Below are 18,703 nucleotides of genomic sequence, written 5' to 3' on the forward strand. Positions count from 1 at the left end.
AGGGAGTCCCACTTCCAATACTATGCGATCGTGGGCAAATGGCATAAATTCTCTGGGCCTCGGTTTCCTCATCTGTAAAGTAGGAACATTGGGTGGTGAAGATAAAATGTGATAAAGCAGATAACATTGCTTAACACACAGCCCGGGATTCAGTAAGCAGCCTGTCAATGCTGTTACTAGCTATCGGCTCTGTGATTCTCCTCCCTTGGGAGCTCCTTCTTCCCAGGCAATATCACATTATAGTGACCATTGCTTCAAAACACTACTTGTCACTGAATGATTCTTCATGTAGCCACCAACATGTTCTGTTTTGCTTTTAAAATTATGGTTGGACGTGCATTTTTTTGTCTTTTTGAAATATCAAAACCAAATTAAATGAGCTACGTTACTAACTGTTGACACAAAAGTCATAATGTTCACGTTTCACAGAAAAGCAAACCTAACAGTTTCTGAGAATTTTGCTATCATCACAGGTGAAGTCCTTTCACTTCTGTAGTTCATTTGATAAACTGACATTTAGGAGCTGTGTTATAAGATAATATGGAGATTTCCATATTAAGTATAGGCTACAGATGAAAGTGAATAGGAGAATAAGAGGAAGAACAAAAAGATCTAAGTTGGACAGGGTGAGGGAACTGGAATACCCCTATAGAAGAAGAGCTGAGAAGAGGCTTAGCTCTGGTTTTGGAGAGGTGGAAGTGACCGCCACTGGGTGGGATGTTTGTGACAGACAGTCAATAGAGATTGGCCATCAATGCAAGGTGTGGATCAAAGGCACATGCATGGAGGAGACGATGCCTTTTAAGAGGTATGTTTACCTGATGCAAGACTCTTCTCAGCTATCAGGCACAAGAAGCATAATGGCTATAAAAGATTAGTTAACCCTATGGCAGGGGATTATGTCACAAGAGAGTAAGGCTTCTGCTTGAAAGATGTGTGAGTTTGGGCCCAAACCAACTAGAGAGGTCGTTACCAAAAATGGAAGATTACCCTCTAGAGGCACTTGGAGAAAATTGCAGGCACATGACCCTTAATGTAAAGACCTTTAATGGAGAGGTGAGGGAACACATCTTCTTCACAAATGGAGCCATCTCCTGCCACCATCCCCTTGTCTTCTCCAGGCTGAAGAATGGTGGACCTTCCTTTCTTTCTCTAAACCAGATTCCTGAACATCAAATAGGAAGCCATGCACTGTAGTTAATTTTATCCTAAGTTTGCTCAGTGCAATGTATCCTGATCATGACTGTTTTTATTAATTAAAAAAGGTACGACCAGAATTAACTTCTCACTTAAATCCGTATTGCTGCACATTTTTGGTTTTTTGTGATATTTGGTCCAAAGAGGGTTTAGCAGAGCACCTAGAGAAAAATTAATAACTAATAACAAAATTAGGAGCAAGTAGACCTACCCTTCTGGATTTCAAAAGAAAGAGGAAATAACCATGTGTACCATTGAATGGTATTAGCTTCAGCTCTGGAAGTGTTTATTCAAATATCAGCATCCTTTGCAGTTGGCAAAATCAGTACGTGAACTTTCAAACTTTCACACTGAAAGTTAATCCATATTTTGTGCTAGAATATTATGGCCACAACCTCTAGTAATCCACGAAAGTTAGGAAGGGAAAGCACTTGAAAAAGTCTCATTTGAAAGTATTCATGTAGGTGACCAGAGAATACAGTTCACAGAAATAAAAGTGAGAATTTGAAATGGATTCATTTGCTCTTTTGGTAAAGGTGGTCCTCCCTGGACCTGAGGAAAAGCCCAGCTCCATCTAAGAGGTAAATACGTAAGGAATCATCGCTGGCCCAAAGGAAAGTCATATTTTCACTAAAAAAAAAAAAAAAAAAAAAAAAAGACTCAAAAGTCTTTTTTGGTGGGCTCTTTGTTTGTTTGAATTAGAATAGGGACACAAGCAGAATCCATTCAGTGCTTTGACAGATGTTTTTTGGACTGCCTCTAATGATTCCTATAGGATACTTCAACATCTGTGATTTGGACCCTACCCTGCAGTTACATGGAAGAATAAGCCATAGACAGAAGACACTGAAGGTCAATATCAAAGGCAGGGTACAAAAGAATGCTCAAAATAAAGAAAATCAGTTGATAAAATTAATATCACAGAAAAAAGGACTGTGTTCATGTGGGAAGGCCTGGGACCAACACTGGCAAGAGTCACTGCCACAATTATCATGATCATCATGATAATAATATTATTGGGGGTGACAACTTTTGGTCTCATCTAATGGTCCACAAATCACCTTTGCACACACTATCATCGTCAAAAGTGGCTTAAGGGACACTCTGGAAAACAGTATGGCGATTCCTCAAAAAGTTGAAAATAGAGCTACCCTACGACCCAGCAATTGCATTACCAGGTATTTACCCCAAAGATACAAAGGTAGTGATCTGAAGGGGCACCTGCTCCCCAATGTTTATAGCAGCAATGTCCACGAAAGCCAAACTATGGAAAGAGCCCAGATGTCCTTCGACAGATGAATGGATAAAGAAGATGTGGTATATTTACACAATGGAACATTACGCAGCCATCAAAAAGTGAAATCTTGCCATTTGCAACAATATGGATGGAAGTAGAGGGTATTATGCTAAGTGAAATAAGTCCATCAGAGAAGGACATTTATCATATGATCTCACTGATATATGGAATTTAAGAAACAAGGCATAGGATTATAGGGGAAGAGAGAAAAAAAGATGAAACAAGACGAAATCAGAGAGGGAGACAAACCATAAGAGACCCTTAATCTTAGGAAACAAACTGAGGGTTGCTGGAGGGGAGGGGGTGGTGGGGGGTTGGGTAACTGGATGATGGACACTGGGGAAGGTATGTGTTGTAATGAGCACTGGGTGTTATACAAGACTGATGAATCACAGACCTGTACCCCTGAAACAAATAATACATAATATGTTAATTAATTGAATTTAAATTTTTAAAAAAGTGGCTTACAGGAGATAGTGGGATTGGTTTTAAAGGAAACGGGGCTTCCAAAACCCCATGGAAATTTAAATCTTTTCAGAGCTTTGGGTAGAATCAAGATAGGTAAATCCAGCCCTTGATTTTATGACAAACGGTATAACTGATAATTTTAGAAAAATTGTAGCTTTTCTAACATGATTAAAATGGACGACTTGATGTTAAATTATTTTCAAGTAAATCCTATCTTCTTAATTTAGCTATGTTTGAAGTTTTAGCATAAATGTCATTGACTTGGGAAGATTTATAACTAGAAGGAGCTCAACACAGTTATAAAGTACTTTTCAGGGCGCCTCGCTTAAGTGTCTGCCTTCCACTCAGGTCATGATCTCAGGGTCCTGGGATCGAGTCCTTCATTGAGTCCCTCATCGGGCTCTTTGTTCAGCAGGGAGACTGCTCCCCCCTCCCTCTGTCCCTGTGCCCCTCCCCCCACCCTCTGCTTGTGCTCTCTCTCACTCACTCTCTCAAATAAATAAATAAAATCTTTTTTTTTAAAAACAAGGTATTTTTCATTCGTAAAGAAGTTTACATTTTATTATTCACATGTGTTTCCAGACAATGACGTGATGTATGGCATCTGGGACACAAATTTGGAAGGATCACGCAGACTGTGCTAAGAGTCATGTTGCATTTGTGTTGAAGCTGGAACTCTGGTGTTTCTCTGAGTCAATCAAGCAGCCCTGTGATAAATTTATGGGATTTTCACATCTCATAAACAAACTGTGAGAAGGCCTCATTGAGTATAGGAGATAAAATTTTCTACAAGTATTCATAAAATTGAGTCATAATAACGGCAAAGGAAAGCCTTAGGTTTATTCTGTTGGAAAAGCAGAAGTTTCATGCCTATAACTTTATGCTTCATAAGCTAAGTGAAACAACAGCTTTTTTGATGGTAGAGAAGTGTTAGCTCTCCTTCTGCAACAGGGGATTATCAGCCCCAAATAATGTCATTACCCAAGTTGTCACAGTGATCCATATTCTGCTTATAAGAAGCTATGATTTCAATTGTTAGAAAATACTTTTGGAACTTTATTCAGATGAAGAAGCATGGAGATTTTAACACAAATACAATCATATATTGATGACTCCTCTCTTTTGGATCTCTTGAAATCCAGGAACAGACATTATGGTGAAATAGTTTTGCTAAAAGAAAAAATAGCATATAGAAAAATAAGAATATCGTATCAGATATGGAATTTTGTCCAACATGGTACTCATTCGGTCAGATACTATATAGTAATAAGTAGACTATGCTTAATTCAAAATGGAACATTTTACAGTGATGTGCTTGGGAAACGTATCCCCTACCAGCACAGATGGCATAAAAATGCTTAGTGATTCTTTTTTTCAGACTTCATGTCATGCTGTGGGAAGATATGGTTGAAATAAATACATTTTATTTTGTTTTGTGACATTTTTCCATATGATTTAATTATAGAGAGAAGGGCACATGGAGAGCGTCACTATTAAGTGGGATCCATTATACGCTTAAGAGCAAATTCAAATCTTTTGTTGAGCACATTTTTGGGAAATAAATTGTGCATGCCATGTAAATAATATGACATTTGGTTGCAGTCAATTTAGTTTATGTATCTTGCCCAAAGGAACAGGTGATTCAAAGTTTAATTTGCCCCTCGTCTACTTATTCTTAATAACTTGGCACAGTAAGCAGTTCTTGGGATATCAATATACCAATTAACGAAATAATTCTTTCGCTGCTGTTGAAATAAAGAGTTGATTCTCATCTCCATTTTTGTTGTGGTGGTGGCACAGGGCAAACGGAACAGGCGACATAGTCACAGAGGAAAGCGGGGCGAGAAGCACACTCAGTAGCCCTCCAGCAGATACAGAGGAAATGAGCTCAGACCTGTTTGTGTGCGTCGACGGAGGACCCGCACTGCCCAGGACCCCCAGGCCAGCTCGCAGGTGCTCCGGCCCACCGGGGCCAAGGAAGTTGGGCTTCTGTATTACTCATCACAATGCATCTGTCTCATATTAAATTTGCATTTGGAAGGATTAAGGGAGCTCGCTGGCAGAACCAGTGAAAACTTCAAATAAGAAAAACTGTTTTCTGTTTGAGTCATAAAGTTTTTTCAATACACTTGGCATTTCATGAAGTTTGTAAAAAAAAAAAAAAAAATAGCTGAGAGGCTTGTTGTCCATGCAACGATGCCTTTCATTTGCTCATTATCTGCCCCACTGTCATAAATGAGCTTCCCTGACCCCTCACCTGGGCCACGACAGAGGTCTCTCAAATGCATTTCTCTTCCCATTCTCCCCGTTCTGTTGCACTCTCTCCCTCCAGGGACGTCTCTGTGGCCTGGTGGGCAAGTCTTGAATTTGGAACTCCCTCCTTGACGCCCCCAGCCCGGGTCAGCTGTCTCTCCTCTGGGTGCCCTGGCACTCCCTACTCACCCCATCATAGCATTTATCATGAGGATGGAGGTTTCTGGTGCAGTTGCCCGTTTTTCTCCCTGACACAGAAGTCTCCTTGAGGTCACGGCTGTATCCCCTTCACCAGTGTATCTCGTGTATTTCGTACCTCTAGGTAACAATAAATAAGTGGTGGGTGGCTGAATGAATGACGTCACTTGCTGTCAGCTTCTCCTCGTTGAATCTGGCATGAAACCAAACGCCTCACCTCGGTATTGGGCGGATTCTAGGGAAGCCTCTGCCCTCCGGCATCCTCAAGGCGTCGCTCCCTTTGCTCCTGAGTCCCATTCCTTGTCCACACTCTTGGCCAACTACACTGTTGACTGTTTTCTGAATAGGTGCCACAACCCCTCTGCTTTTGTGCTTTTGCTATGCTCTTCCCTCTGCCTAGAATGAATGCATTTAATGTTCATCTGGAGAAATCATAAGCCCTCTTTAGGGGGAGTCTTCATCAGACCTTTCAAGGCTCCCATTTGGAATTAATATGGCCATCCTCCCTTGTGTTTTGTTTTTCCCGATGTAGCACTTGTCACACCTGTCAGTCCCTGGGGAATAGGGACCAGATCTTTTTCCTTAACTCTTACAGAACCTAGCACAAATACAAGGCACTTAGGAGAAGCTGAATTCATGCTTCAGGCATCAAACTTCTGTGAAGACAACAGCAGCAAATCCTTGTCTAGCACATCACAGTTTCCATCCATCATCCATCTCTCCGTCCATCCATCTCTCCATCCATCCATCCATCCGTCCGTCCTTCCATCCCCTGAGCTTACATTATCTTGTCATATCACCACAGCAGCTCCACAAGGATCAAAATCTAAGGTCAACTCCATGAGCCTCAGAATGGCTTACTGACTTGTCTGAGGCCACTCAGTTAACAAGAATACCTGGATTTAAATCTAGGTTTCTGTCTTTAAGCCAGGTGGCCTGCCTAGTTAAGTAAGGTTTTAAAATCAAGTGTGATAAGGGACCCAGCTTGAGTCTAAGTTCCAAAACCAATATACCAGTGGATGAGGGATGGAACACATTTGAATACTGCAATAGTTATTAATCTGACAGTTTTGCAATCCGTTCCCAAGACTCCTGCTATAATGAAAGGGTTCACAAGATCATAAGGTAGCCTTGCTTGCTTTTCTGGTCACCCATGCAAGGGATAAGCACAAAGTTCCTTGCCATCACCCCCCCAGAGCCCATGGAGGACAGCTTGGATATGGAGGGCAGACTGAAAGTCATGCCAGAATCTTGTCCTAAACTGGGAGGAAAATTCCCCTGGGTAAGGTGGGTCCTATGTCCCTAACTGGGGCCCCACTTTAGTAGCTCAGTGTGTGGGTGTGGGCAGGGGCCACATGGATGGCTATATGGGTAATTCGAAGGATTAGGTGCTTGAGCAGGAGAGGAAGAATGGCAGCGATCAAATAAAAGCTGAAACGATTGTGTCATGAACACAAGTGACTCAGATATTTGGAGGAATTCGAGGAGGATTAGGTTTATTGCAGAACAAATGGGAAGAGAAACAAACACACACTATTTTGTTTCATATTGTGACCCAATTTCTACCTCCCAATTACCTTCCCTCATTATGCCCTTCTTCCTTAGATTTTTCAAAATATTTTAGGTCTCTTTCTGGTCATTTTTTTTTTTTAATGTGGAACTTTGTAGAATTGCACAATTAAGCATGAGAACAGAAAAGCAAGAAAGGAAAATCTGAAATAGTGTCTATTTAAGCAATTTCTGCTTATCTGAGATTGTTCTTTGATACATGACAACTTAAAAAATAAACTACATATGTATTTACCTCTAAAACACAGTAGCCATAGGTTTAAGATAATCCAGATCTAAAAATTCTGTTTTGCTTTGAAAATTCATCTTTGCAATTATTTCCTTACCTTCGTATCATATAATAAAAGTTATTCACACCAAAAGGAATTTGGGCTGAGGGTCTAAATCTATTTTGCCATAAACCCTTTTAATAGATTTTAATATTTAATACATTACTAAAACCTTTTTAAACTACTCACAGACAATTTCTAAATTTACAAAATTCAATTACAAAATTAGATACAAGAATAAAATCATGTAAGAATATGGACAGTAATATGTTTAATACTATTCAGATCCTTAGCATTTAAATAGAGCTCAAAACTGGAGATGATGAAAAAGTAGTTGAATTGACAAAGGGGTGTGGAAACAGTCAAAAATCCCCACGTGGGAGCTGCTAACCATGTTTTAGACTGTGGACACGGGAAGTATCCAATTATTTCAAAAGGAGGAGGTCAGGTCCTGATTTGCTCTAGTCCCTCCCTGACGGGGTTACTGATGCCCTCCGCTCGCAGGCAGAGCTGTACTTGCTTCCTGGCAAAACTTGGTCAGAACAGAATTACATTAGCAGCCTGAGCTGATAAGATCTGAGTTCGTCTTGCTGTGTGGTCTCTAGTGGGTCTTAAGGCAGCCCCAGTTACCCAGCACTGTGTAGCCCTTTCTGGCCCTGCTGGGTTGGCAGAGTCTCCTAACTGGCTTTCTATCTCTATCATTTTGCTGTTACTTCAATTTCACAGTAGAGACAGGAGACCACTAAGCTCTGCTTTGCTGAGGCCTGAATCCTCAACTAGCTCTTCCCAGTTCTGGGAGCCTCTTGTTCCTAGCCTTGGCTGCATATCGGTACCACCTGGGAAGCTTTAAAAAATGCTCAAGCCCAAGAGCGCCTGGGTGGCTCAGTTGGCTTAGTGTCTGCTTTTGGCTCAGGTCATGATCCCAGTGTCCTGGGATTGAGCCCCACATCAGGCTCCCTGCTCGTTGGGTAGTCTGCCTCTCCCCTTCCCCCCGGCTCGTGCTCACTATCTCTCTCTCTCAAATAAACAAATTCTTTTTTTTAAATATTTTATTTATTTATTTATTTAACAGAGACAGAGATAGTGAAAGCAGGAACACAAACAGGAGGAGTGGGAGAGGGAGAAGCAGGCTTCCCGCGGAGCAGGGAGCCCGACGCTGGGCTCGACCCCAGGACGCTGGGATCATGACCCGAGCCGAAGGCAGACGCTTAATGACGGAGCCACCCAGGCGCCCTCAAATAAATAAAATCTTTTAAAAAAATGCTCAAGCCCAGGCTGAGCCCCAGACCTGAGTCTCTGTGGGACCAGGAAGTTGGAGAAAACCGCACAGGCATTTACTCTGGTAATCTGCATGGGCCAATTCAAAGGATATTCTCTTGTTGGATCGGATAGAACAGGAGAGGAAGAAATTGGCTGAAACTAAATGAAAGCTGAAAACACTGTGTCATGAACACATGTGACTCAGATTATTTAGAGGCATTTGAGGCAATTTCCATTGTTGTGGGAAAATGGGACTAGCTATCCGCAGCAGGGCTTTTAAAACTTCCCATGTGATTTCATGGTCTGGCCAAGACTGAGAACAACGGTCCTTCCAGGACCTGACTAAACCAGGAGCCATGTTGATAATGATTACTGGTTTCCAAGACCACTTATAGCTTCTCCCTGACTGTATCCCACCTAGCAGAACAGTCCTCTTTGCAGATCACCACCTGCTCAGACCTTGCTCTCCTGGTTCCCCTGGATGGGACAGGTCCCAGGAGCTGCCTGGCTACTCTCAGCTTTTCCTTCTGGCAGATTCCATGCTTTGGAGGCTCCAGCAAGTCCCAGATCCGAGGCTGCTCCAGAGACATTTATTGCCGATGGAGTTACGCATCTCTCCTAGTGCTTTGCATTTGACCGTTTGGGCCAAGTGCTTTGAGGCTGGTATATATATCTAGTCTGTTCCACTCAGAAGATCTAGATTTACAATTTCATGCAAATCCAATTTGAGAAGATATTACTTTTGTGGCTAAACCAAATAATTTTAATAAATGTCTATAGTTTTAATCTTTTTCTAAAACCCAAACAAGTAATCCCTGGATTTTGGGAGGTCCATGCAGCTCTTGGTAATTGCTACTGGATGCTGTGTAGTACAAGCTTAGTCCCTGGAACCACAGAACAAACTTACTCCCAACCTGGGTGTTAAAGGACACCCAATGGCGAAACTCAAAATTCAGAAGATGTGGATCTTGACAAACAACCTCCTAGACTTCTAGAAGATAGAAGAGGTCAAGGTCACTATCTCTCAAAACGAAACATGCAAATCTTATTCTGAAGAATGTGTTTTTCCAATGTGTTCATACAAGTGCACAAAATATATGTATACACACAAAATAGAAGTTATAATTTGCTTTCAGTAGCAAGATCCTAGAAATAACTTTAATGTCCATCAAAAAAGAACTGGTTATATAGATGTGCAGAGCCATACAAAGGAATCCATTGAGTCTTTGAATAAATGAGTAGATCTAAATGTCCTGATAGGGAATGTTTTGCAAGATACCACATTAAATGGGAGGAAAAATGAGAAATGAGAAACAAGAAACAGTGCAACAGCTTCCTGAAAATTTGAAACAGGAGTACTCTAAATAAGACTTTTATCGTGAATCATGCTAACATGGTGTGTCCCGGGCAATAAAAAATTAGCCTTGCTGTTGGAGAAGATTCCAACTCAAGGGTAATGATGAATAAAATAGGCTTAGTAAAGTGAGAACCAAATTCTAGAAGACCCAAAACTCCAGACTATGAGATTTAACAAGATGCAAAATGCGACAGGGTCCAAGGACACGTGGTGCTGATGACCCCTCATGGAGCTACTAGGTGCAGCGCCTTACCTAATGGGGCAGGTGTGACTATGGACTTCCCAGCAGGCCAGCATTCTGGAAATGCCACTTCCTCATTGTGTCCCTGGGCCTGTAGGAGCCCTAGGCTTCAGTCGCTTCATCCCCCCACAGAAGATGCTTGTGAGTAAATAAGATAGTATTTAGGATGAACCTAAAAGAATACCCAAGATATTAAATGCTTAATACGATAGCTGTGGAAGGAAGAAAAAAATCCAGGGAGTGTAGTGGGAATTCCTCCAAGAAGAGAGGGTTTTGTTCCCTTAAGCATATTAAAGGGGGAAATTAAGCTGAGTACATATATTCTTCTCAGCAAGTTTCAGGTTCAGTAATTCTGAATTGGGGTTGGAAAATTGGAAAGAAAATTGAGTGGTGGGGGCAAAAATAACGGCTTAACTTAATTACAAAAATGCCTCACTTCCCTATCGTGATGTCAATACTGTGCATGCTGCAACTCAAGCTTCCATAAAACAGCTATTTTGTTACAATTTAGGACAAAAGGTATGCCATTTATTAATGCACCAATATATTTTAGTGAGCACAATACATGAAAAGGAAAAAAGTAATTATTTGCCTGCAGGTTAGACCTCCGTTATTTTAAGTCTTTGCGACTTGCGAAGCTCTGCATGAAAAGTAATACAAATATATGAGTTAACTCTGTGGTCAATTAAATATCCTGGATATTAAATACACTGGACAAGACATCTTGAGGTAGAGAAAGGATGCTGAATAGGGAATGTTATTATTTAGTCTGGTGGCAGGCTTTGAAGTAGATGGATTTTTGCTCCTCACAGATATATTTTCACTATCGTTTCCTGGTTATTAAAATGGCTGTAGAATCTTTATTAAGTTTCCTGGAAGCATTAACTTTGTTAAAATTAAGAAATCTCATCTAACTATGGTGTCTACAAAATATAAGAAATGACAATGAATCCATCCCTTGGACTTGACAGAAAACAGATAATACAGAATAATTTCTTTGGTTTGGGTCTCTTAATCCAATAGTGGTTCTTAGATATGGAGCAAAAAGAGTAAAAATAAAAATAATTAAGCTATGGAAGTAGGTAAGCAACACTCTGCAGGAGAAAACCAGGCTATATGGGCAAAGGGCTAGGAAGGAGAGAGTAGGGCTGAGTGAAGGTGGTTGATCTTCGGGGAGGAAGGGAGAGGAAGTCACAGTAATGGAAACAATGAAGACGGGGACCTCCAAAAGGGAGGGAAAAGTGTCCAATTGTGTCATGACAATCCTAGGACTGTCAGCCCTGGAATTCTAGCAGAATGAGAAAACACTTTGTTGAAGGCCTTCCTTTAGGGTACTATTACGGAGGTGACCTGAGAAGGTATTCAACACTCTTATTTGTAGAAGAATCTGGAAAGGAAAAGCAACTTAATCGAGGTTATGCACGATCTTGCCTAAATAAAAAAAGTAGTATAGAGAAAGAATTTAGCAGAATGCTGTTATATTAAATACTGAATATGATGGCTAAGGAAGGAAGAAAAAAAAGTTAGGGAGTGCAGAGCCAGGATTAAAACCCGTATCTTGGGACTTGGTCCAGTACTCTTTCTACTAGACATCTAACACTATTTTTTTTAATATATGGTATAAATGCAAGTATAAGGCTGGACTAACTTTGCCTTTAGAGTACATTGATTTCCTTTGTTTTAGTTAAAAATAGCAATGACATTTTAAAAACACTTACCAAATGCCCGACAGATGCATATTTAAATCCCTTAAAATATTACGACCCTCAGAACAACCATATGCAGTGACTAAGGAGCTCAGAGACATTACTAAACTGTCTGAGGTCACCTAGCTGGCAAGTAGATCATCTATGAGTGGACCTGTTCTCTGTTACTTCAAAGTCCATGCTCTTGACCTTGAAAGCAGTTTATTTTCAGTGGAATGTTCCGCCTCCAAGCAACATGGTCTACTCAGGAAGCATGTGGATGTAAAGGTAGACTCATAGTTAATATGGCAGCATGATGAACAATCGGATTACTCCACTGTGGTCACAAAATGGGTTTCCAAAACTGCAGGAGGCATGTTTCATTTGAGAATGGTACTGAAGTTGGATTCCAGTAGTCTCAGTACCACACACCTGCTTCGGGGTGAAGAGTTGCCTGGCACATTGGAGTTTACAATATTATTTCCTAATAATACGTAACTCAAAATTGCATACTTAAGTCATCTTAAGATTGTGATGTATTATAGAAGCAATGAAATTCAGGGTTGTATTTTACCATTATCTCTTCTCATTTAAAAAATAATTTAAAACACAAATTTAAAAAGTTGTCATTGCCACGAGTTTAATTCTGTGGAAAAACCTGGCTTCCTGTATCTTTCAATGATACACATGCTACCATCATTTATATTCCCTACTTCTCTTCCCCAGGTTTATTGCTCTTGGCTATTTGCATAAAAATGGAATCTTTGATCTTTAAGGGTTCATCAGCTCAAATAGCTCATTCCCCATCCTAAGACACAAGTAATGAGGGGTGAAAGGGGTTTAGTGGTTCACTCTAACCGGGCACGCACAAGCAGGTTACTAAAACCCTCCTCTTTCCCTCCAGTTCTGCATTCAAGCCAATCTCCATTTCGTCTTGGCTCGAACATGAATTAAGGTGGCCACTCCCTGCAGGTACAGGTCTTCACACAGTGAGCAGCCTCATTTTCCTAGAGGTAGAAAGACACCAGCTATGGTCCAATCGGGGCTCGTGCATTTACCAGAGGAACTGGGTGAGTTTCTCAGTCTCTCAGGGCTGCAGTTGCCTCTCCATGAAGTGGAGGGCATTAAAATGACTACCTCACATGGTCATGGTGGGAAATAAAAGGGATATTATCCATTAGGCTTTGTAGGTGAATCCACAAATGATTTTTTCCCCCATTCCTTTCCAAGAACTATAGGATTCCTGGATCCAAATAGAAATGTCAAAAATAAAGTGCATGAGTTTGCCAATAATCATTAACTGTCAACTGATGAGTAAATTATACTCCATTTGTTTCTCATCTAATGACAATTTTTATAGTTACTCAACACTCAGGAAGGGTTGGCTTGAATAAAACACTAAGGGACCACATGGGGGACAGAACACAAGGGATGATAGCATCCTCAGAGGCAGTGCTGATGGTTTGGTTTAATTTACTAGTGGTGTAGTAATGTGAAAAATAAGTTTGTTTCCTTTTCTTGATTCTGAGACATTACTATTTATATTCTCAACCCACTGGATAAGTATCCTCATGTTAGGCTGGGAATACACACGAATTCCAACAGCAGGATCTGGGCTATACTTTCTTCAGCACATCCACTCACTCCCTCAACTGTCATTTATAATGCTCCATGTGAAGTCCTGGGGATGTGATCATAAGTCAGACCACCTTCTCACCTGCCAGGGGCTTGCTTTCAAGTGGTGGAGGGGGCTCCACAGGTAAACAGGGCAGTGGGAGAGGTGACGAGGTAGGGCAAGTACCCAAGTGAGGGAGTGTGCTTTTCAACCTCTAATGGTACATCTGGGAAGGCTTTGAGGATGTTCATGGAAGCTGGCAGGGAAGAACCCTCTGGGTTGTGAGAGCAGCACTAGCAAAGGTACAGAGGCATACAACATCATGATATAGTTTCTTAGATATCACGTGCTACTTGACATGGGATGGAGATGCAGAGCATTGTAGGCCCAACCAGGAAGTTAGGATTTTATGTTACGTGCAGTAGTTAGTAATGTAAGAGAAGTGTTTTAGAAAGATCACTCCAGTAATCCTAATTCCTGGAACCTGTGAACATGTTACATTACATGGCAAAAGGAACTTTGCAGGTGTGCTTAAATTAAGGACCTTGAGATGGGGAGATTATCCTGGATAAGGTGGGTGTGTCTAATATAATCAGTGTCAGAATGGTCCTTAAAAGAGGAGCATTAAAGATGCCAAAGGAAGAAAAGTTAGAAAGATGCAAGGCTGTTGGCTTTATAGATGGAGGAAGGGTCCATGTGGCCAGAAATAGAAGCTGGAGCAGGAAAAGAAACATTTTCTCCTAGAGCATCCAGAAAGAAACACAGCTTTGCAAAACCCTTGGTTTTAGCCCAGTAGACTGTGTTGGATCGCTGAACTAGAGCCATAAGACAGTAAGCTGGTGCAGTTTTGGACTACTAACTCTGTCAACTTGTTACAGCAGCCATAGGAAACGAGCCCAGAAGGCTTGGAGGAAGACTGCAGGAACAGAGCCTCAGTCTGAACCAAGGTGGTAGCAATGGAAAGGAAGAGATTTGTGGATGCAGGAGGTAGTAAGGAGATAGCACAGAGAGGGGTTTGTGACTAACCCAATCAGAGGTGATCCTTTAGGAAAAGAGAAAGAAAGAGTCTAAAATGACTCCCAGATTCATCTGCGAACTGGGTCGATGGAGAAAGCAACGTAGGGGGAAGAGCAGGTTTGAGGGAAGATGAGAGGTTAGCTTTAAACCCGTTGGGTTTGGAATACCCTTGAGACTTTGGGAGAAGACAGGTAGTTTGACATGTAGGTCTGTGGTTTAGGGGGAAATATGGAACTGAAATTCTGGAGTCATGAGCTTGCATGTGATGGCGGCTGAATCCCCAAGAATGGCTGACAAATCTGAGGGAGAGAGACTGCACGAGCCAAGATCCAAAGACAAAACCAGGGCATCTCACGGATGGATGGGAGGGTTTTGTACAGCTTAAGGAGCAAAGCACAGGAGAGTCCTGGAAAAGAACGGCCCAGCTCGAGAAGGAGGTCCTAAAAGAAGTGAAGAGAAAAGAGGGGAGAGGACATTCTAGAGAGAGGGGGTCGAATAAGCAAGATGGAAATAGCAGAAGACAAGCCACAGAATGGCAGAGTGTGCACAAAGAACTAGCAACAGCTTGACTGAGCTAGAAGGCGAAAGGAGAGAATGCGCTTGGACAAAAAGGGGGATTGGAATATAATCTTTGCTTAGACTGGGGACAGGACAGAGCAGAAAATCAGAAAGGATTTTTGAACTGGGCATGGGATTTAGAGTCAGTTGAGTGGATTTAGAGTGATACTGAAAATGAATTTTCAAAGTCACAGATCAGAGATATTTTTAATTAACTTCCTAGTTTCTGATGCTTAAAATAGCTGGCTGATAAATTTTCCTATTGTATGGCTCTAATTATGCCACAGTACTCAAAAAATTACTCTAGATTGCAGAAAGGTCAGTATCTTCTTGAATCTGGGCATCGTCTTGCAGTCAGGTGATCAGCACCCCTCATCATTCTTAGACACAAAAGATGCGTCCCCATCTCCGGGCCTGGCTCCTTAGGCTGACCTGCTTTTCCTTCCCCATCCTCCTGTATCCAGATTTGACTGTTCTTCAAAGAGCAATCTGAACGCCATCTCCCCCCCCGCCCCCGCGAGCATGCTCTCCCGGCCCCTCGAGGTGGAATTGCCCACTGGCTTTATTGGATGCCTCTCTTGTCCTTGTTTCAGGTCATTATACTAGTCATTCCTCTTCCTCACTAGCCAAATCCATCACTTTCTAGCACAGGGCCTGAGTCAGGGGCAAAAGAAGCAGAAACATGTTTGGGAAGGGGGATCGGAAAGAGTCCTTTATGCCAATTTGGATTTTCACTGAAGTTCTTAAAGCAGGGAAGTCACGTTAAGAAAACAGGTTCTGCACCAGTTGATTTGGGAGCTTTGTGTAAAATAGAGGTGAGGGGGTAAAGCAAGGGGTACTAGTTAATTCAATAATCTAGGGGTGTGAGCTTTGGAGGCCAGAGTCAATCATTTTGCACTATCAATAATGATATATATAATCATATTAATTTCACATTAATTTTTTTAACTTATCCTGGCTGGGGTAGTAATTACGTCTAGTAACTTTCAGTGTTCCAAAGACAGGAACTTTGAGCCTGATTTATTGATGTGATAGTTTTGGCATGTAGCACACAGGACCATAGGACACAGACCGCGTATGTATGAGACAGGCTGGCTATACTGTGGCTGCCAGAGAAAACACAGGATGCCCAGTGAACCTCACATTTCAGATAAACAATGAAAAGTGTTTTGGTATAGGTATGTCCTAAATATTGCATGACATATACTTACACTAAAAAAAGTCATTTGTTACTCATCTGAGATTCAGATTAGTGGGACATCCCATATTTTAATTTGCTAAATCTAGCAAGCCTAGAAGCAATATCCAGACCCAGAGTGAAGTGACTTCCAGCAAATTAGTGTGGCTTTTTAAATTCCTTTTCTCCTGCTATGGTTTATGATCGTTTGGTCTGCCTCCTCCAGAAGTCCACCTCACGAAGTCTTACATGCTACAAATGAGGAAGAGTCCATAACCTTTTAAGATGAACTGTCAGAGTATTTCCCTGAGCTGTCAAAATGGTCTTTCTCATGTTTAACCTAAATATCTAGGTTGCTGACCATTTTTCTTATGTTCCCTGCAGAACAAATGAGCACAGAGGATCTACAAGAGCATTTTCTAATGACACTGGGGGTGCTTACCCTGTTTTCTCTCTGACCTTTCTGTTTGGCCAGCAAGCCCTGGCTCATGCAGCTGCCGCGTCGCTCAGCCCAGCTTTGCCCAGGCTGTGCGGCGCTGACTGCTCAGGGCACCACCATCCGTGGAGTGCTGACCCCACTGCTGTCCCAGAGTCGGCACTCAACAATTCGCTCTGCCCACTCTCCAGGGATCTCGGGACATCCACAAGGGGAAGAGGAGATGTTAAAATGCTCTGTTCTCGAGCTCGTGCTCAATGCCCACTTTCCCTTAGAGATGCATCACCACGGGGTGCAAAATAGCACAGTTCTTCTACCTAGAGGCTGGCATCTTTCAGTTTCTGCCCATGGTTGGTAATCATTTCTTTCCTCCTTCCTAACTTCATCCTCCGGAGTCCGATACTGCAGCTGAAAGATTTCCGTTCTGAGGAAGAATTAACTCCATGCAACTCACGCTCAACAGTTGGCTAGTTTCCCAATTGTACTCAGTTTTCATTTACAAATACCTCCTCATCTCTCCCCCCCACACTAGACCTAATTGGTTTTCTTTCTTCTTTTGTATTTAGAGGAGGATTACTGTTTGAGATGGTAGTTTGCATTTGTCTTTATTGGCTTCCATTGTACTTCATTGAGTCATCCACCCAGTTTGCCTGTATGATTTTTTTAAAGATTTTATTTATTTATTTATTTATTTATTTATTTATTTATTTATTTATTTAGGGAGCACGTGAGCTGGGGGAGGGGGCGGGGGGGGGAGAGGAGAGGGAGAGAGAGTGTATCTCAAGTAGACTCCCTGCTGAGTATGAAGCCCTACAGGGGACTCCATCTCACAATCCTGACATCATGACCTGAGTCAAAATCAAGAGTCTGATGCTTAACTGACTGAGCCACCCAGGTGCCCCAGGGTTTGCCTGTATCATTTTAGATGCTTCAAACTGTTGCATGACATAGGCTCTAGACTGATGTAAAAAATTTCTCTTTTAGAAACTCCAAGAATTTACAAGATTATGCTGGAAATAATGCTAAAATTATTTCTGTGTTTTAAAATATATTACCTAGGGCGCCTGGGTGGCTCAGTCGTTAAGCGTCTGCCTTCAGCTCAGGTCATGATCCCAGGGTCCTGGGATCGAGTTCCACACCGGGCTCCCCGCTCAGTGGGAAGCCTGCTTCTCCCTCTCCCACTCCCCCTGCTTGTGTTCCCTCTCTCGCTGTGTCTCTCTCTGTCAAATAAATAAATAAAATCTTTAAAAAAAATAAAATATATTACCTAAAATTGCATCTTGAATACATTGGAAAACAAAATGAGAGTAGTATTTTATTTTTTTATTTTTATTTTTAAATTTTTTTTAGATTTTATTTACTTATTTGCCAGAGAGGAAGAGAGGGAGAGAGAGCACACAAGCAGCAGGAGAGGTAGAAGCAGGCTCCCCACTGAGAAGGGAGCCTGATGAGGACCTCAATCCCAGGACCCCGGAATCATGACCTGAGCCCAAGGTAGACGTTTAACCAGCTGAGCCACGCAGGCGTCCCGAGAGTAGTATTTTAATAAAAACACATGTAAAGTATAAATCTCCTAATTTAATTGTTTCTAGCATCAGGTGGATGGGTGAAATAGGCACTCTGAAAATGCAGAGGTGAGAATCCAGGGTTTCTTCTCCCCTGTTTCTGTGTGGGGGCACTACTCCGTTATCAGATCGGAAATGCAAACACTCAATATCACTTATGTTGGCCATAAAGAATAAAAATTCCTGACTATACTTTTGTGCTTAGAGGGTAAGTTTCAATCTGAAGATAAAGAGCAAACAGACAACCTTTCCTCAGGATAGAAAGTTTCTACCCAACACTGAAATACAAACAAAAATTATTCTATATGGAAATTTGTCCACACATATTGCAAATTGTTTCCATTTTCCTTTATTGTCCTCTAATGATCTCATCAAGCGTGCATAATTAGCTCGCTAGACTGCAGAATGCTGGCTGTGCCCTGAAGCAGCCAAGCAGGGTTCTTGACTAGCCCTTGTCCCCGCTGGAGCTCACCACCATCCCCCGGTGTGCAGGGTAGGAAGAGAGCGGCGGGTGTGCTCTCTGCCTCGACCCAACAGTTTG

General features: G+C 41.8%; 1 protein-coding gene across 4 annotated transcripts in view; it reads right to left on the reverse strand.

Moving 5' to 3' along the window:
• The window catches only part of PACRG (parkin coregulated), a 512,890-nt gene that overhangs the window by 117,079 nt on the left and 377,108 nt on the right, over positions 1-18,703 (reverse strand). Inside the window, exon 5 of one of the 4 annotated variants that reach the window (XM_027600839.1) lies at positions 4,009-4,132. The exons of the other annotated variants lie outside the window; for them this stretch is intronic. Within the exon in view, the coding sequence (XP_027456640.1) occupies positions 4,023-4,132 (110 nt within the window). The 3' untranslated portion in view covers positions 4,009-4,022. Of the gene's footprint in view, positions 1-4,008; positions 4,133-18,703 lie in introns of those variants that run through there. 4 annotated transcript variants of the gene reach the window in all.

This window comes from Zalophus californianus, chromosome 7, assembly GCF_009762305.2.
Source record: "Zalophus californianus isolate mZalCal1 chromosome 7, mZalCal1.pri.v2, whole genome shotgun sequence".
Taxonomy (NCBI): Eukaryota; Metazoa; Chordata; class Mammalia; order Carnivora; family Otariidae; genus Zalophus; species Zalophus californianus.